The sequence below is a fragment of the Nerophis lumbriciformis genome, linkage group LG07 (assembly GCF_033978685.3).
Source record: "Nerophis lumbriciformis linkage group LG07, RoL_Nlum_v2.1, whole genome shotgun sequence".
NCBI classification, from domain to species: Eukaryota; Metazoa; Chordata; class Actinopteri; order Syngnathiformes; family Syngnathidae; genus Nerophis; species Nerophis lumbriciformis.
The window spans coordinates 22,832,158-22,853,417 of NC_084554.2; the positions used below are offsets into that span (position 1 = coordinate 22,832,158).

The window sequence follows — 21,260 nt, forward strand, 5'->3', positions numbered from 1 at the left end:
AGGCAAGTGAGAGAAAACAGAAGATGGGCAGAATAAGTGGTGAAGCTCAGAAGAAAGGGGGGACTGAAAGAAAAAAGGAGAGCAGTGCGAGTTTCCAGGGGTTCCGCCCATGCTCGGCGTCCGGTGGGCCTGGGGAGTGCTGGAGGGAAGCCAGAACCAAGCATGAGACTGATCGAAAACAGATAGGGCCAGAGCCCGCTCCTATAAATCACCACAGCCGAGCGAGACCTTCGCATAGTTTACACATGCACACGATCGTGGACAAACCGACGCACACACATATGCTCAGCAGGAAATGAAATGTGGCAACTCGAATGAAAAGCCTGGCTGCGGCGTCCATGGGAGTAGACAGGAGAAAAATCACTCTTCTAATTTGTCTTTTCATTTACGCTCCCTTCCTGTCTCTAAACCTCCCTGTTTGTTGTTACACCGCATCCCACAGCTCACAAAGGCCAAAGGCCGGAAGGACATGCACATTCAGTAGGGCAGGGGGCCAATTAGGGTGAGCGAGAGCTACCGGTCAATCGCGGAGGGTGTGTCAGTCGATCGCCAGCTAGGCATTAAAAAAAAAATAGACCTAAAAATGTGCAAATGAATCAATCTTCACTATGGCGTCACTTCATAGATATTCACGGCAGCTGAGGATCTTGTGGGATGAAGCTGGCTGCTCCGAGCTCAGTATGAAGAAAAAAACGACCTGCAAAAATGCGAGAAAAACTTTTTATTTCAACAGACTCCCGCGACATACCTGCTGTCAAAAGTCTAAAGACCAACCGCACAGTTCCTGTCTTCATAACAAAAGTGCTGCTCCATCCTGCCTCCGCTAACAAAATAAGAGTCTCAGAAAGTTAGCTCTCACAAGCTAGCAAGCTACAGAGTTTGCCTACAAAGTATTTCTTGTAAAGTGCATAAAAACGAGTATGGAAGCTAGAAAAATAAGATACCAAAAACCAACCAATTTCATGTGGTACTAAGACAGGAAGGAGGACTTTTTTTCTCCTCTGCAATGCAAATTCGAAGTTGTGGAACTTATTTCCAATTAATGCAAGTCATCAGAATCAGGTAGACTCTTGTCTTCATGAAAGAAAGTAGTCTGTGTAAACACGCTTTACCAAACACCTTTAACTTATTTACAAAACTGATGTTTTTGTTAAAGACTAAATATATAAGAGGATGAGGTAGATTACCGTATTTTCCGCACTATAAGGCGCACCGGATTATTAGCCGCACCTTCTATGAATTACATATTTCATAATTTTGTCCACCAATAAGCCGCCCCGGACTAAAAGCCGCGCCTACGCTGCGCTAAAGTGAATGTCAAAAAAACGCTGCGCTAAAGTGAATGTCAAAAAAACAGTCAGATAGTTCAGTCAAACTTTAATAATATATTGAAAACCAGCGTTCTAACAACTCTGTCCCAAAATGTACGCAAATGTGCAATCACAAACATAGTAAAATTCAAAATGGTGTAGAGCAATAAATAGCAACATAATGTTGCTCGAACGTTAATATCACAACACACAAAATAAACATAGCGCTCACCTTCTGAAGTTATTCTTCATTCGTAAATCCTTCGAATTCTTCGTCTTCGGTGTCCGAATTGAAAAGTTGCGCAAGCGTGGGATCCAAAAATGGCCGGCTCCGCCTCGTAGAAGTCATCGGATTCAGTGTCGCTGTTGTTGTGCAGCAGTTCTGTGAATCCTGCCTTCCGGAAAGCTCGGACCACAGTTGTGACCGAAACTATCTGCCCAGGCATTTACGATCCACTGGCAGATGTTGGCGTATGTCGACCGGCGCTATCTGCCCGTCTTAGTGAAGGTGTGTTCGCCTTCGGAGCTGTGTGAAAAAAGCCACCCGGCCTCTTCGCGTAAACTTCCCTTAACCACTCGCTCATCTTTTCTTCATCCATCCATCCCTTCGAGTTAGCTTTTATGATGACGCCGGCTGGAAAGGTCTCTTTTGGCAAGGTCTTCCTTTTGAATATCACCCTGGGTGGAAGTTAGCATGGCAAGCTAGAACCACAGTGAAGGATGACTCCTCATTCTCTGTGGTGCGAATATTCACCGTACGTGCTCCCGTTCCACAGTGCAGTTCACAGGAATATCAGTTGCTGTGAAATACGGTAGTAATCCGTGTGCGGATGGAGAGATTGCGTCTTTTTATGAACCGGATCCTTGTCCTTTGTAGGAGCCATTTTGTGGTCTTTACAGATGTAAACAGGAAATGAAACGTACGGTGATATCCGCGCGTTTTTTCTTCTTCTTCCGGGGGCGGGTGAAGCGCTTCCTGTTCTATGGGGGCGGGTGAAGCGCTTCCTGTTCTATGGGGGCGGGTGCTTTCCTTGGCGGTTGCTTGCGTAGAAGAAGAAGCGCTTCCTGTTCTACCGGGAAAAAAGATGGCGGCTGTTTACCGAAGTTGCGAGACCGAAACTTTATGAAAATGAATCGTAATAAAGCGCACCGGGTTATTAGGCGCACTGTCAGCTTTTGAGAAAAATTGTGGTTTTTAGATGCGCCTTATAGTGCGGAAAATACGGTACCTCAAGTTGGTCATTTGAAAAGTAGCTCGCCTGCTGAAAAAGTTTGGGCACACCTGATGTTGGGTGTGTGTTTGCAGGATAAGAAAAAATTTACCGTAGTTCCTGAAATTGTGACTCGGCAGGCTTTTCTATACTCAACTGCAGTGAGTACGAGGTATTTATTAGAAATGAGGTGTATTTTTGAGGGGGCCTTTTAATACGAAAATTCCCCAAACAACTGTCTCCTTGAGCCAATTAACTGCTGAGTTAGTGACAGTATGTCGCTAGGGGCGTGGTGTACATCTCTAAAAACAGGGTTAATTTTGTTGACAAAAAAATTTAGTCTTAGTTATCACCAATGCCCTACTGTATTTTCCCTTGACTAAAATAAGTCGATAACGAATCACAACAAATGCACTTTGACGAAAACAAAGATGAAATTGACAAAATAAAAACGAGAAGAAAATGTTGACAGACGAAATCCAATCATATTTAATTTTGTCTTTAGAGTGGGACAAGTAAGGAATCTATCCAATCACAGTAGCCTGCAGAAGAAGAGCAGAGGTAAATCATGGCGGGGACTTTGGCACGTCTTTCTCCGTTAAAAACAACAAACCCCAATCTAAACGTATAAAAACTAATTTCTGTCTGAGCAACTAAATTATTCAGTTGTGTACATTGAAGTTAAAAGCTGTGATCTCTTAGCACGGAATTATGATGATCGACGCAGTGTTTTTACGGTCCGTTCAAGTACGTATGACACTAGTTAATTATTTTTTATATTTAGTGTACTTGTTTGTATTTTCCTCAGTAGGACTTTTGATTTATATAGATAATTTTTCTTATTGATTGACTTCATTAGGCCCTTATTGAGCCATGCATTTTGCACTTCTATATTGTTTTTGATATTCTTTTCTGGTATCGTAGTGTTAACGCTATTAGTTATTTAATTGTAAAAAGCATGATAGGCCTCTATAAATATTTTGCGGTCATCTATATTTTGGCGTCTGAAGTTGTTTTAATGTCCAGCAATGTTTAGTTGCAGCAATATTCAGCAATATCCAGACAATATGTCATTGTTAAGGAATATGCAGCCTACTGTCATGATCTGGCAGTTCTGCTGATGCCTATCTGCTTTTCGGGCTATGGGGCGGAGCCACCTTTGCGTACACCTGATACTAATTTCCTCCTGACTACTTAAGCTCTCCAGTTCCTTCACTTGGCGCCAGTTGATTCCTGATGGTACGTTCACCCTTCCAGTTATGCTCACCTCCTCTGCTCTGGCTCCATTCACGCTCCTCGTTCGCTGCCGTGTAGCGTTTACTTATTCCTCTCCACACCTTTTGTGTGCGATTTCCGTTTCTTCACACCCTTTGTGTGCATTAGGTGTTATTCTCACTCATTTTTGAGTGCACTTTTTGTTATTATTTTCATGATTTCTTCCCTGCGATGGGGTCATACTCCGGCGAAAGTTGATCATGACACCTACGATAAATGTACTAATACTACATTCATTCTATTGAGCAAGGTTTATTTAAAGCTAAATTGCAACAACAACAACAACACACAAATCCATATTAGGTGGCCATTTCATGAAGAAAACTGCTCATATGTAAGTATATGGAAAATAATAAAAGCAAATAAATCATTACTAGGCTTTAATGGTTTATTTTTATAATCATACAGACATGGACAAAGTGGTTGATGCCAACTCGATCGTGTACTCCACTCAGTGGGAGCTGCAGTTTTAGCACTGCAGCAACCTTTCTCTGTGTTTTTTGGTTGTTTGAACAACTTTTTTCTTTTTAAGATGGACTATCTTAGGAAATCTCTAATAACGTTTTACAAAATCCTATTTGGAATTATTTCCACAGGCGAGAACTGCACATGTATGCAGAAATTTCACAAGGCTTTCACTTTGCTTCTTACCCGAAATACCCTTTTATGCCCTCCATGTGCTTGAGTCCAAACCGACAGGAACCCGATGTGACATTACATGAAACCCAGCAATTTGCGAATTAATGCCTTGGCTATAATTAAAGCATTTCTGGTATGGACAAGTAATTGTAATTAGGACTGAATCGCTTAATCGATTAAAAGGATTCATTCAATTACAAAAAAGCTTTGATTAATATTCTGTTGCTTTGTGTAATCGTAATAAAATTTGATAAAATCAGCAGTGCATGGAGTGCCCGGAACTTTAAATACATGTACATAGTTTGCGCACGGCCCCTGCAATAGAGCGCACATGTGGTGTGTGGGTAGAGGTGGGAATCTTTGGGCACCTCACGATTTGATTAAGATAACAATTCAGGAGCTACGATTCAATTAAAAATGTATTATTGATGCATCTTTAATTTATGTGTATTGATGCAGTTTTAATTTTTTTGTTTCACTAAATAAGCGTTTATCACTTGAAACCTAAAAAAACCCAATTCATCTGTAATGAGAAAACAGTTAAATTAACTCCCGCATTTATTAAATTAATGATGTGATGATGAAAATGTGTGCAAAACTGAACCATAAGTGCCTGAGAGCTGGCTCGCTGCAGTCATCCAAATTTTACAACTGTCTGCATTACTTTATTTGCAGTAAATAAATCGATTATCGACTATTGACATTTACTAATCGATTCTATAATCGTCCATATCTGAATTGTGATCCATCTAAAAATCGATGATTTCCTCCACCTCTAAGTGTGGGTGCCGTAATCTGTGAGGCGGCGAATTGCCGAGGTTTTTTTTGCACTTCTTAAGTGCAATTTCAATGTTTATGACAAAAAATGAAGGTTATAGCAAACAAAAACAAAAAAAGGAATTATATTTAAACTATTTGCCTAAAATATGCATTGTGTGTTTTATCCGATTACGTGAATAAACTAATCAATAGATTACTCAATAACTTTTTTTTTTGTCCTTTAACAATAAAATTACATGACAAAATGTTGGGGTCTTTTTTCAAAATTATTATTTAGCAAACATGTGATTGCTGCAATTAATCATGAGTACTCTAAAACCACAAGTGCAATTTATCTGATTTGAAAATATGAATCATTAGACAGCACTAATTATTATACAATTAAAAAACTGCCTAGTTCTCAGCTTTTTGTTACAACTGACAAAGCAAACAATTTGTAAATGTTTGTCAAGATTTTTGCTTAGGTTCATGTTCAAAATATGCCACTAAAAAGCCACCTGCAGATCACAAATCGCGGACTTTACAGTTAGTTTGATTGGTGGAAACGTAGCTATAGTGTTTTATTTAATTTTACACCTGGCATGACGGTTTTATATTTTAGTTGTAATAAATAAATAAATCATGTCCAATATAAGCTAAAAAAATTATAAACATATTCCTTATTCAAATTAAATGTGTCCATCTTCATATGCATCTCCATGGTTCTATAACTTGAACTATAAGCTCACAATGTTTAAATCCTTAGCGAAGAGTCAGAAAAACTGTGTTCCTCCTGCTTTTATTGCGAACTGGCAATCATGACAACAGGCAACAAAAGACAACTTAACAACACACTTAAAAGCCATTTGTCATTGACAAGTCGTTTCCATTTTAAATGGGTTGTAAATGTTGTTTGTGCAACAAATGTTATTTAAATAATGTGCGTCATAACAAGTGAATTAGCAGATAGGTAAGTCAAAAGAAAAGGAGCAAGGTGAAGACACTAATCAAACGGGGGGCTCGGACGTTTCCCAGAAGGCTCTGCTTGGTGTTAGGGTGGTAGGCATTGTCTGTAGCTGCCATATAAACCAAAACCACCAAACAACAAACATCTCTCTCTGAATGTAATTTACAAAATGTATCTCTTGACAAATTGGACCAGAGCACATGAAAGCCATCCATGCGGCTCACTTCTAATCTGCATATTGTGTGCACATTGAGCGTCGGGCAAACAACAATATTTAGTGATGAGTCTTGTTTTGTATAAAGTTAAAGTTAAAGTTAAAGTACCAATGATTGTCACACACACACACTAGGTGTGGCGAGATTATTCTCTGCATTTGACCCATCACCCTTGATCACCCCCTGGGAGGTGAGGGGAGCAGTGGGCAGCAGCGGTGGCCGCGCCCGGGAATCATTTTTGGTGATTTAACCCCCAATTCCAACCCTTGATGCTGAGTGCCAAGCAGGGAGGTAATGGGTCCCATTTTTATAGTCTTTGGTATGACTCGGCCGGGATTTGAACTCACAACCTACCGATCTCAGGGCGGACACTCTAACCACTAGGCCACTGAGTAGGTCACTAGGCCACTGAGTAGATTGGAACATTCGTGTGAGAGCACTGCAGCACTGCCAAAGGCCTCAATGGGGTTTGGGCGATGACAGTGCATTTTAATTCAAAATACGGATCTGTTTGTGCTCATTTATTTATCCAGGAGCTTTATAGTTTGCAGCATGTCATTCAATTCAAGAAATCCATAAAGGTTTCAATTCAACTCCCTTATTTTGAGGAGGAAAGGGGAAAAACTCTGCCGGCTATAAGAAAAAACAATACAACCAGAAAGCAAGTCTTAAATTAGAAGGTTTGACAACCAACGGCTAGGAGCGCTGCTACTTTTTTAGATTTTGATTCATGACAAATGGGCAAACTTGACAAAAATACAGCTGACGGTGAGCAGCTGCTTCCATATTCACGCTTTTCATGTACTTTGAGTTCTACCTCCCACTGCAAAACAAAACAAAAAAAAGTCCTGTTGGGTCATCACATTCCCATGCAAATCAATACATAAAAAGTGTGTCATAAAAGGTATGTATATTTCAAACACAATCCAGGATTTTTCTTCAAATAACCTGGTGACTAAAGACGGCAGATGTTTTCTGCAAAAATTTTGGAGCTGGGCTAAAAGTAGCTAGTACTTTTTGTCTTTAGTCAGCTATTTTTAACACGCAGATATATGTTATTTATTATTGTCAAGGCTTACGACACGCATTAAAAAAATAGGAATTATGCAGAAACAGGACACTTATTTCTGTCCCGTCTTTACCGCCAACCCATCTTTCTCAACCAACGCATCAAGTCCCGGTCCACCGTCTTATTCTTCTTATTAAAAAGAGCCTGTTTAAGTCACCGTCAACATATATGGACCACTGCTTTTGATAGCCCAAGGGACTCTTACTTTATTACCTATTATGGCTCTGAACTAGCAGGCAAATGACACTGCACCCTATAGCCCAACTTTTAAATCCCAGCTCAGAACTATACACAATACTCCCGTTGCTACAAATAGGGATCGGTACCTTTCACATTTGAATTGATACCGTACCTGAGAATACATACAGGCACTCAACAGTGTCAATTTTCGGTAGTTCTGTGTGTCTACAAATGTGTTAATAAATGGTGATTGTTTAAAAAAAAAATACATCGAAATTTTTATTTCAAATTTAACATAGTTGCTCAGTCATCTTGTTTTCTTGCATTTCTGTTTCACTTGCAAGTACTGTACTTTGCATGCAGTTGCAATTCCAAGATGTCAGATGGCAGTAGTGTATCAACTAGGGTGTTTTGCCATAGCCAGAAAGTAGTATTTCCCATTAAGTTGAATGTACCAGACGTTTCTTTTGTTGAGCCCTAAAAAGTGTTTGAACTATAAGTATTGTACTTACTACACATTTGCTGTTTTGATTGTACTGTGCATTTTAGTTGAAGTTTTGATTTCCAAATTGCAGTTATTGAAATCGCTATGTAAGATTACAAATGTAGTAATCAGTAGTATGTTTATGGCAAATCCAATGTAATTTAGCATCGAGCTAGCGCATTTTAAAAAGAGGAGCCTTACTGTACTTTTGAACGCCTTTTTCTTGCTTTGTTGGAATGGAAAAGTGTTACGTTACCTAGAGGCAGTCAGGCTCTAGTACCGAATTTGGAACCCATCCCGAGCTACAATAGCATTGGAAAACAGAAGAATCCAAATAAAAGTATGCACAAATAGACGAAAACAATCTTAAACTGCCATAGGTTAAAACATTTTAGTATTATCCTGCTGAAGTAGCAAGTAAAGGGGAATGAAAAGGTTGGTCTCAGTTTTAATTTTCTGTTATATTGACCAGTGCTTATGTTGACATTAGTCAGTCAGTCCAAGGGCCGCTGATAAGTGGGTTCCACTGTAGTATGTAGAGCATTAGAAGGAGGTAGCACTGTGCATGCAGTCTTTGGGCTCTTTATCTTATTTTGAGGACAGTTAAGATGTTCTGTCTTTAGCGAATTGTTGATCATATGTTCATATATATGTCGCCTGCATCAATTTGAGGTATGCGTCTGCGTGGGATTATATGCATATATTTGTGCATATGGGCACGTGTGCGCTAATCCTGAGTGAAACGCTACGTATTTGTGCACAGGAAGGCAGAGTGTGGGGGGGGGGGGACTACCCGGAGGGCCTCAGTGTGCGGGCCCGTAAGCCTGACTGAATGGATCTGAATTCACAGGCTCCCCACGAGGACGCACGGCTGATTAAGCTGACAGTCAGATGCCCATTGACCAGTCACAGAGATTAAACGCAGGGCCATCTCGTCAGCTAAAACCACCTTGGGATAGAGGGAGCGATGGAGATGCGGGGAAACGGGAGGCGAAGGAAATGGAAAGAGACATGGGGAGACGTGCCGATACTCACTGTTACTCGTTGCTTCGGTAAAAGAGGCCTTTTGTTCATTCCAGCCTTTGTTGTCCATCTGTGGTGAAGCAGAGGGAGGAGGAGGTAAGTAAGAGAGATGTATTCTTGAACAGACAGCTTTTTCACGCATGTCAGACAAGTTCCTTCCTACTGTTTGGACCACAAAGAGACGAGCGCTCACATGAGAGAACGCTTAAGGAGCCTAGTGTCTGTCTCGGCCAGCTTTTTTATCAGGGGGGTTGTCAATGTTTAGTACCCTCAAAAGGCTCCTATTCAGTGTGATGCTGCTGTGAAGGTATGCATGTTTGCCTACACAAACACACACAGTCACAAACACACGTGTGTGCAGCACTGAGCTCAGCCATTCTGGATCTGTGTGACAGTTGAGTGGGGAAGAGAGGTACATAAAAGGGACAGTTTGTTATTCTACAGCAGCCTGACAACAAATTAGCATTTGGGCCATTACAACGAATCTGTGTCATTTACCTGGTTTAACTCTGAAAGTAAAATTACATTTCTCTTCTTTTCCAACTTTGAATCTGATAATACACATATTAAACGAATAAAAATATGCAATGGGCCATTTCAGGCAACTTTATTTTATAACGATGGATCGGTTGGTAGAGCTTAAAGGGTTCCAGGTTCGATCCCTGCTCCCGCCATCCGAGTCACTGCCATTGTGTCCTGGGGTAGGATACTTGACCTACCTGCTCCCAGTGCCACCCAAACAGGTTTGAATGAAACTTAGATCATGGGTTTCACTATGTAAAAGCGCTTTGAGTCACTGGAGAAAAGTGCTCTATAAATATAATTCACTTCACATTTTTGTGCAAGATTTTTAAGTCAAAGACTCATTTTAGTAACAGGACTGAAAATAAGTGAGTTTTTAAGCATATAATTAGCAAATACAATAAATACATTTGCCAGGATTTGTGTGTTTGTGAGCAACATAATTAAAAAAGTTATGGGCAGTTTCATGAAACCCGAGATAAGGAAGAAGGGCTGATCTGGATAATTTCTACTACATAACAATATGTTTACAGTAGGCCAGTAAGGTGGTATTTTCAAAAAGTTTGGACGGCGGGCTTTACTTTTGAACACAGATTGGTTGAAAACAGTTGGAGCGTTCCTAAAGACGACCGCTATTACAGTATATGTGAGACGACTTGTTTATTTTTTATTGTGTGAATGCCAAAAGGCGTTCATCGGATTTATCCCGTTCAAATGTCAAAATGTTCAGCGCATGAAGGACATGTGTGCTCTTTCAACAAACTTTTCCAAAAATTACCGGTCTTATTGTAATTCATAATTTTCCAGTATTTTCTTTTTTTTTCTTTGTGTTTCTTCTCCCACGTATTTCAACCAATTTCAACTGTTTCACCATTAAAATGTTTGTCTTAGTCAGGACAAAAAAGTCTATTAAAGCCGAAAAATTCCCAGCTTTTACGGTATTCATGATTTTCCAAAATATTCACTTATCTCACTTACGTTTGCCTTTTTTTTTCTCTCTGAAAATACCCTTGAGTGCAAGTAAATGTTCAACACTATCGGAAAATAAATTTGTTGTGGTAAAAAAACATTTATTTGTCCAAATTAGCAAAAACCGCAATACTTTCACAGAAATGCATTCAGGGTAATGATGTAATTTTGACCTGTTGCATTATGAGTACACACTGGCAGCGTTCTTTGTATTTCAATGAATAATTACTTTTATCGCTTACATGTATTATATATATACAATTTAATGGTTTCTCAAAACTTTTTGATTGTGTATTATGCTTGTGTGACATACTTAATGAGAAGCTTCACATAGCCAAACAAGTCCATTTAAATTGGCTTGTAATGGCAAACAGTATGATTTAAGGCTGGGCGATTATATGATCGTTGATCGCGATTAATTTGAGTTTGATCACGATGATCAGCTGGTAGCATATTTCGTCGATCATACATGGCGGATATGTCTGTTAGAAGTTACCGCAGTAGTAAACAGTAGTAAAGCAACAATGCTTGGTATAATCCTGCTCGGAACAATCCGCCTTTATTGACCGTAATCCTGTGGGTGTCTGTGAATTTGTGTGTGTTTGGGTACGTTTGCGTATGTGTGTGACCTCCCGTTACACTGTTGCGAAAGTGAGGCTCATTAACAACATAATGAATGATCAATCAGCGTTGTGCCTTTTCCACTTACACAGCTGGACGTGCAGCCCAGAAGAACAAAATAAGGCAATATGACTGACACTCGCACAGAAGTTGAAACAACACTTAAAAGGAGCAGCGGCTTTAGTGAGTCTTTACTTTCACAATCTGCTGCAGCGCACTAGTAATCCATCCCTGAATGCGGTCTTGCAGGCACTCAGAGTCAGAGGTGTGGACTCGAGTCACATGACTTGGACTTGAGTCAGACTCAAGTCATAAATTTGATGACTTTAGACTCGACTTGACAAAATGTAAAGAGACTTGCAACTCGACATAGACTTTAACTTCAATGACTTGTGACTTCACTTGGACTTGAGCCTTTTGACTTGACAAGACTACTTTCCCCGAAACCCAAAGATTAAAAAGTTATTCAGGAGCGCTCCGTATCTTTCATTGTGTATGTGTGTGTCTGTCAGCATGTGCTGCCTGTCAGTACAACAGCCAATCAAATTACATCCACGTTGTTTTTATCCCACAGCATTCATCCAATCAAATTGCAGGACAACCAATGAAGAAGAGCTGTGAAACAACGCGCCAGTGAGGAAAAATTATGCCAAAATAGGTTTGTTCGGGTATTAAAACTACGAGTTGGTCAACAAAAAACGAATTGCTGTATGCAAAACATGCGGTTCAAAGATTACAGACGGAGACGCAAAACAACTTCCAACTTCGTTCGACATTTGAAGTTGCACAAAGAAAGGTAAGTTTTGAATGTAAGCTAACGTTTATTGGCTAAGTAACGTAACTTTTATTTGCTGTGTATTTAAATCAGTGAGGCTGTAAACTCACTGCTAACGTTATAACCATAGACATCTTATAAGTAGATGCAGCATCAACCGCTACTGCCTACTGGCGCTGACGAGACGCGGGGCCACCATCTTGGAGTGGTGATCCGCTCCACTCAGTGCAATACATTTTGCAGGAGCAATGAATTGTCAGCGCATTTAACTCATCTTACCTCAATGAATACCACTGATTTTCACGCGTTTTTTTGTCATACGTGTAGCTATGATAAAGATGTTTTGGCGTGTTTTATTATTCAGAGTTTGCTTAACAGTAATAGAATATTCTTATATGCTATAAGTGACCAGTCGTCCGAGATCAAAACTGGGAATATATTCCCATAGAAGGGGGAAAAAAACGGTCAGCTATTTTTAAATTCAAGAAACAATATGATTAGGTTATATATACATGCGTATATCCTACATAAACAATGTATGAATACATTCGATATATATATATCTTAGTACACATTCGATATATATATATCTTAGAATACATTCGATATATATATATATCTTAGTCTTACTAACTTGACTTAGAGACTGTATCTCTGTTGCTGCAGCAGCAGAGAGTTTATTCTGTCTTGACACTTTGTATTGATATTTTGTATTGTATTCTTCCCCTAAATCAGGGGTGGGCAATTAATTTTTACCGGGGGCCGCATAGGCAACCCGAGCACAGCTGGAGGGCCACATCGACAAAATTTCAATACAATTTTGCTCAATATTATTTTTGATATACCGTAAGATAAATAATAATAATAATAATAATAACATTAATAATAATAATAATAATTAATAATAATAATAATAATTTAATTTAATCTAATTTAACTTCATACAAAAGCAGATTGCTTTTGATGGTTTTATTTTTAACACTGTCTTACACAACACTTCCTGATGTATATACAATGCAAAAATGTCAATTTCTGCACAGGGTTAATTTCTGTCACTTTATCCTGCATTATCCAACATTTTTCCCCGTCAGATTTAGACAACAATCTGTTGTTAAAAAATCGTTTTTAATGATATTTATTTTATATTGTTTTTTATATTGGTTTTATATGTAATTATTTTTAGTTTTTATTCAGTCATTGGTGGAGCTAAGGATAATATTTGAATATTGTTTTTAATATTGTTGTGCAGCACTTTGGAAAAAAATTTTTGTTCAAATGTGCTATATAAATAAAGTGGATTGGATTGGATTGTCACACCTGCCAGTTTGTCCCATTTCAGTCCTAACATGTCCAAACACGCATTTACCTATGTGAACAAGTCATTACTTGTGGTTGTCTCTTTAATTGACTGCATGACTGCCAGCTCCTCCGTGATTTGAAAGTCGGCAGTTATCCCACGTAAGAAGATGAGCAGCTGGTCTGTGTCACGTTCATCGCAGCGCTCATCCAAAGCCAGCGAAAAATAGTCAGTCTCCGGCATGTCAGCGCAACAGAGTCCAATAAGCACTCCTTAATAAACTCTCCGTCAGAAAACGCCTTACTTTTTCTGGCAATTTTGTGAGAAATGACGAAACTTGTCCTGACAGCTGCATCTCTGGGGGTGTGAAATTTGGTAAAAAGTCTTTGTTGGGTTTACAGTTTTACCATAAACGCATCAGCCTCCTTTGCGCGCTCTTCATCAGACAGATTCCGGTATTTTTCCTCGTGCTTCATCGTGTAGTGGCGATTCAAATTATATTCTTTAAACACAGCAACATGTGTACCACAAATTAAGTACACGGCTTTAGCTTTAATTTCTGTAAAGAAATACTTAGCAGCATGTCTTGTTGAATACACGCCATTTGTCATCAACTTTTCTCTTTTTAGCGTCTCATCACTTGTCGCTGTGCACCTTCACTCACAGGTTACACCCGGACGGACATAAGCCCATAAATAACACTTTTCAAAATAAAAGCAGCACAGTTGTATTGAACGCACGACATAGATGTTTTTTAAACTTTATTTTGTAAATTGTGATTGCCGCTGTTCACATTCACTCACAATCACACACGCGCATACGTCCACACGGAAGTAATACAAATAACGTTTTTCAAAACAAAAGCAGCACCGTTGTATTGCACACTCGACATAGATACTTTTTAAAATGTATTTTGTAATTTATGATTGGCCTCACGCGGGCCGGACAGGGACGCACAAAGGGCAGGATGTGGCCCGCGGGCCGCAGAATGCCCAGGTCTGCCCTAAATGATAATGTTTACAGTAATTGTTTTATATGTATTTTTTATGTATGTCGCTTTGGATAAAAGTGTCTGCCAAAAACTTAAACATATATAAACACCTGAAAGTCTTTATATCAGCTAAAACCTCCAATCTGTTTCACTGGATTCAGAATAAAACCAAATTCTGTCTTACCCAACAATGTTAGTATTTGAATATTGTTACTTGAAGACTTATTCCTGGTTACAATTATACTGTTAAGAAAGTATTGTCTTATACTTTGCCTAAAATGAGAATGCATAATAATCAGTGGCGGCTGGGGAATTTTGTTTTAGGTGGGGCTGAAAGTTTGAAAACCAAACCCCTGTAGGGGTGTCATCCTCCCCCAGAAGATTTCTTTGTGATTTTCACATACAAATATTGAAGATCTTTGCTCCTTCTCAACTCTGTGGTAATATTATTCTCACAAAATACAACCAATAGTACGTTAATGTTAAATCTTACTTGTGAAAAGTAATCCCCCGATTCCTATTTTCAACAGTCCGCTCATTTGAGCAGGAAAACGCTCAACACCAGCCCGGCGTCTTTGTTTGCTACCTGTCAACTGTCAGTTTAGGCTGCTCGCTGGCTCCTCATCACCACTTCAAAATGGCGGCCGAATTTCTCGCGTCACAGCAGCCAATGCTGCGTCTACTTATAAGATGCCTATGGTTATAACGTCATTGCAAACACGGCAATCTGTTGCGTCCACTGCAGTTCGCTACCTTATTTATACTTTTTGTCAAGTGATTTTTTTAAGCAGGGTTGCATGAGGTACCTATACATAACGTTACGTTAGTCAATGTATCACACACAATAACGTAACGTTAGACGGCGGTCAGCAGCACCGCTTATTTTAGCCACCTACAAAAAGACAAATATAGTCAATTAAAGTTAAAATGTATACTATATTAAGAATATGTGTACATATTGCATAGGGCCCTGACATCTAAAAAGTACAACTCTGTTCATTGTTATGTTCATGTATTTGTTATGTTTTTCATGTGTACGCACACAACACACATCCAGTATGAGATGAGATCAATGAGATAAGGTAAGAACAGGATAAAAACGGCTGTGGAACTTGTTACAATGCAATATGCCATGGAAATACAATGTTAACACTTTTGTGCAAATAAGTACAGTTGCACTTGTTTTTTCAAATGTGTTTATTCTGTAAAGGAATGAGTTAAATGTTTGAAATGACTGGTTAATAGTGCTATTATGAAGTGCAATATCAGCACAATTTTTTTCCTGCAATTTCAAAAGCACTTGTTTTAATAAATAAATACAGCGTTTTAAAAGCATACACAATCTGTGTAAATATATTAGTCTGTGGTTAAAAGGACTTGAAAGGACTCGAAACTCAAAATGCAGGACATGGGACTTGATTTGAGACTTTCCAGTATTGACTTTGGACTTGACTCGGGACTTGCCTGTCTTGACTTGGGACTTGACTCGGGACTTGAGGGCAAAGACTTGAGACTTACTTATGACTTGACGAGGTGCTGGAAAAATTGAGCGTGCTCAACCTAAACAAGGCCACCGGCCTTGACAAAATTCCCTCCAGATTCCTCAGAGACTCTGCCACCACCATTGCTCCTATCATCACATACATAATTAACCTCTCAATTAAACAAGGCCAATTACCCAAGGATTTCAAGATAGCAAGAGTAACCCCCCTTTTTAAAAAAGGTAGCAAATTAGAACCTGGTAACTACCGACCTGTTTCTATTCTGAGTTCCATTTCGAAAGTAATGGAAAAAATAGTTTATGAACAGGTCGATAGATACCTTGCTACTAATAAACTCATGTACAAATTCCAATCTGGCTTCAGAACTAACCACTCCACTGACACATGCCTTCTCTATCTGACCGACCACATCAAACATGAGGTGGACGCGGGCAAATACTGCGGCATGGTCATGCTGGACCTTCAAAAGGCCTTTGACACCGTAAACCCCGCTATAGTGTTGGATTAGCTCAGAGCAATCGGATTTAATAAAACCTCATCGAGCTGGATGCAATCTTACTTGGAGGGGAGGAAACAGGTGGTAGAGGTGAACGGCACTGTGCTCCCCCCCCTCTCAGTAAGCTGTGGAGTCCCCCAAGGCAGTATATTAGGGCCTTTACTGTTCCTAATATACGTAAATGACATGTCATCAGCATGCGACTGTGAATTGTTCCTGTTTGCGGATGACTCGGCCTTGCTGGTATCCGGCAAGGACAAGTCACAGGTGGAAAAAATCCTCACTGCTGAACTCCTTAGTATTTGCACCTGGCTCGCTGACAATAAACTATCCATACACTTAGGTAAAACGGAATCCATCCTATTTGGGTCCCAAATCAATCTCAAGAAAGTCAGTGACTTCACTATAAAAGTGGGTGACATTGTTATCACCAGGAAAGATGAGGTCACCTACCTAGGTTCCATTCTAGAGGCTAATCTTTCCTGTGATAAAATGGCAACCAAGGTAATCAGAAAGGTCAACCAACGAACGAGATTTCTCTACAGAATCTCCTCTCTGGTCAACAAAAGCACCTTGAAGATTCTAGCGGGAACTCTCGTTCAACCCTTTTTCGATTACGCTTGCACCTCCTGGTACCCTAGCACCTCCAAAACCCTCAAATCTAGACTCCAAACATCCCAGAACAAGCTAGTCAGGTTACTTTTAGACCTTCACCCCAGATCACACCTCACTCCAACCCACTTCTCCAAAGTGGGCTGGCTCAGGGTGGAGGACAGAGTAACAACTTGCACTGAGCCTAGTCTATAAAATCCGCTACACCTCCCTGATACCGAAGTACATGGCAAACTACTTCCTTAACGACCGCCATAACCACAACACCAGGGGGAGTTACACAAACCACGTGAAACCCAGATTCCGATCTAACAAAGGTCTAAACTCATTCTTCTTCTATGCCACATCAATATGGAATGCACTCCCAACAGGTGTAAAAGAAAGTGCATCTCTATCCTCCTTCAAAACCGCACTAAAACAACACCTCTAGGCAACTTCAACCCTTGACTAATACCCTCCCCCTTCCACATCCCACCTCCCCGGATTGTAAATAACCAAATGTAAATAATCAAATGTATTTCTAATGTATATACTTGTTCTTATGCTATCTGAACTCACTATGTTCTCTGCTCGCTGTACATATCCAATCAAGTCGGACCTACACTGTTTTAATGCCCATTTCTCTGATGATGCAATTGTTGATGACTGAAGTGCTGATATCAACCAAACCCTCCTCATCCCACCCCCGGATTGTAAATAATGTAAATAATTCAATGTATATACTCTGATGATTAACTTGTGTGATGACTGTATTATGATGATAGTATATATTTGTACCATGAATTGTAACAAGTTGAAAAACTTATTCGGGTGTTAACATTTAGTGGTCAATTGTACGTAATATGTACTGAACTGTGCAATCTACTAATAAAAGTTTCAATCAATCAATCAATCAATCAATCAATCAAACTTGGTCCCACCTCTGCTCAGAATATCTATGTGACTGTATTGGTCCCGATTGGGAAATCAACACACCCACTAATTTAATCAGAAAAGGCATTTTTATATCTAAATATTTTTAATCAGACTTTTTGTTTGTGTTTGCAAAGATTCCACTCCTATGATATAACATGTTCTAAAAAAATACTCTGCAGACAAACACTTTGTGTTCTCTCTGTTTGTTTGTGGATAGAAAAACATTTTGTACCTGAAATAATCATTAAACTTGTTTTGTGTTGGTATATATTATTTTACAGTACCTCAAATTTAAACTGCATTTTAATTTATTTTCATTCAATATAAGATCATTTGGGTTTTAAATACTCCACAATCTGGGTCGCTGCTCGTTGTTTGCTAGAGCACTGGTGAGAAGCACTGATGTATACAAATAATTAAAGAATCCAAATAATAATTTACCATTTGAAAGTGTTATTTAGTAAATGTTAACTTGAAATAAAAGTATTGTAGTATTCACTACACCAATTATACTTTATTGCAAAAAAACAAAATAACTTTGAGAGGCAAAAGAGTTATTCTCTTTACCCTCGACAAAATGTCACGGGAAAAAAACAAAACTGTGGCTCTAAAACCAGTTATGGACCATAGCGTGGGTTACCTGTATCATTGCACCTGTAGTAAGCCCAACAAAATGACAGTTGTCACCTTTTAGCATATATTACCTCGATCAAACATGGTGAAAATAATTGTCAAAATATACTGCAGTAGTAAACAGTAGGGATGGCACTCAATATAGTCCTGCACAGGACATTCCAATTTAATAAAAAAAAAAGTGATATTGAGGTCAGATGATATTAACAATATTAATCAGAATCATTTATTTCACCATATTGCAAAGCTCTAACCAGAGACCAACATTAATATGTACATGTCATATTTGAGGACTTACAGATTCAAGCTCAGAGGATCTTTATTTAGCCTGGGATGTCTATAATTCCACTACTAATATAAGTTATCCCCCCTTAAATGTTAGCTTGTTTGCAAGTAAATATTTCATAAAATTAGGTAACATATTTTATTGTAATAAAAATGTTGCATTATCCCCCAAATTAGCTGAAAACAAGGTACTGTTGCAGCATTGAATTCTGGGTAGACACATTTCATCTTCAATGGTTGAATCGCTCCCTTTAACAACCAAATTTGGACATTAATTTGGCAACTAGGCTGTTTGGCCATGCGGATAAAACCGATCCGAATAATGTGGCTTCAAATCCCGGAAACGACCAGAAAAACACATTTTTTATGGCAATTTTACATCTTTGAGGCCATTAGTTTAATTCAAACTATTACGACATACATTTATCATTTCTATATTCATAGTACGTTTCAGTACAGTTTACGATCTTTAAGATTAAAATCATTTCACAGTTAAACTGTTTCTACCATTCATTCTACATTCTATTAGGATTTCAGTTGAGCTTCAGCTTTTCAATTTTCAAACCATTCCTACTGTTTATTCAAACTTTTTCTAAATTGTATCCGCAGTCTTTCAGCTTTTTTCTCTCTGGCACTCATCGAGGGTGGACGCTCCCCTTTCCTCTCCCTTATCTCTCCTGCTTGCTTCTTTGTCTTGTCTTAACTTTTTTGTTGCCTCTTTTTGCACTGCTCTCCAAATCAACATTGGAACTATTTAACTGGCCTTAACGAAATTGACAAGATCTTGGGTTTAGGGGAACCTGCTTGTCGTGACAAAGCGGTTGTTGCTGGACACACGACGGACTCTCGGGAGAAGAAGGAGAGCCGCGTGCCTGGCGACCCTTTCAGTCGAGGACGTGAAGACATCTACCTATTCGGAATTATGGCAACAGGACATCTGCTGATTGGAGTAAGCGTTGTTCTGGTTTGTCGACAAATTGGAAGTTGCTGGCAGTCTTCAAAGTACCCCAAAGCTGCCACAAATGATTGGAGGATGCGGGAAGAACTGTGGACACTCTTGTGATTTGGATCACGTCGGACTGTCTGCTCCGCAGGTTTGAGGACCAGTCATAGACAATTTAGAGTGAAAACCAATTTTATTTTCACTCGTATACAAAACATTCTAACTTGGATTGTTTCCCTGGCTTCGAGACTCTCCCGAAGGACAGTGCAGCGAAGACACAACAAACTCCCTTCTTGTCTCTCATGGACACACACCTGTTGTTGTTGACTTTGGACTAGCGACTGCACGACATCAAGGCCGCGGAACAGAGGCAACACTGCAGGCTTACACACAAACATGCATCCACAAAAATATACGCCACACACATACATACCCCACCCCCCCCCAATCCAACGCCCTCGACGCAAATCCCATAGGGGTGATGAAAGGATGGTCAGCGCCTGAGAGCTGCAGCCAACCACCATGACCCCGCACTCCCTTCCCTCTCTTGCTAGATATATCAAGATGTATGTTGTAATATGTATATGTGCTTTGCTATGGAGTTTTTTTTCCCACTCTAGACTGGGCCCCCTTAGGAGCCCAGTTTAGATTGTATTTTTTACTCATCCTTCCCCAGCGTTTTACCTTTTTCCTCATCATTTACGGGCGCCTTGTGGCGATCCATCAGCGTTCCTGTTCTGTAACCCTGTACATTGTTTGTTTGTCTAATCTTGAACGGGTTTGTGCTAAAAACAAAGTTTCGTTGTACTTGTGCAATGACGATAAAGACCTATCCTACCCTATCCTATCCTATTCTTTTAAATTCAGCTGCAGCAATGATTGAGGCATTCCTACTGGAACTGCATAAACTCTAGTTAACTTATGTTATTCCGCACCATTTTTCATCTATTTATTCTTCTTCTTCTTCGGTCGTCCGGAAGAAGTAAAATCATTCAATAGATGGAACATCAATCCTCAACAAAACTTATGGAGCTTCGGTTTTTTCATCCTTTTAACTAGCTGCACAGGCTTGAAATACAAACCCCGTTTCCATATGAGTTGGGAAATTGTGTTAGATGTAAATATAAACGGAATACAATGATTTGCAAGACATTTTTAACCCATATTCAGTTGAATACGCTACAAAGACAGCATACTTGATGTTCAAACTGATAAACTTTTTTTTTTGTGCAAATAATCATTAACTTTAGAAATTGATGCCAGCAACACGTTGGGAAAGTTGGCAATAAATACTGATAAAGTTGAGGAATGCTCATCAAACACTTATTTGGAACATCCCACAGGTGTGCAGGCTAATTGGGAACAGGTGGGTGCCATGATTGGGTATAAAAACAGCTTTCCAAAAAATGCTCAGTCTTTCACAAGAAAGGATGGGGTGAGGTACACCCCTTTGTCCACAACTGCGTGAGCAAATAGTCAAACAGTTTAAGAACAACATTTCTCAAAGTGCAATTGCAAGAAATTTTGGGATTTCAATATCTACGGTCCATAATATCATCAAAAGGTT

General features: G+C 39.4%; 1 protein-coding gene across 4 annotated transcripts in view; it reads right to left on the minus strand.

The window, feature by feature from the left end:
• stau2 (staufen double-stranded RNA binding protein 2) overlaps positions 1-21,260 on the minus strand; it is a 277,028-nt gene that overhangs the window by 135,531 nt on the left and 120,237 nt on the right. For all 4 annotated transcript variants that reach the window (XM_061965635.2, XM_061965637.1, XM_061965638.2 and 1 more), the window contains exon 11: positions 9,145-9,202. In XM_061965635.2, coding sequence (XP_061821619.1) covers positions 9,145-9,202 — 58 coding nt within the window. The remainder of the gene's footprint in view (positions 1-9,144; positions 9,203-21,260) is intronic.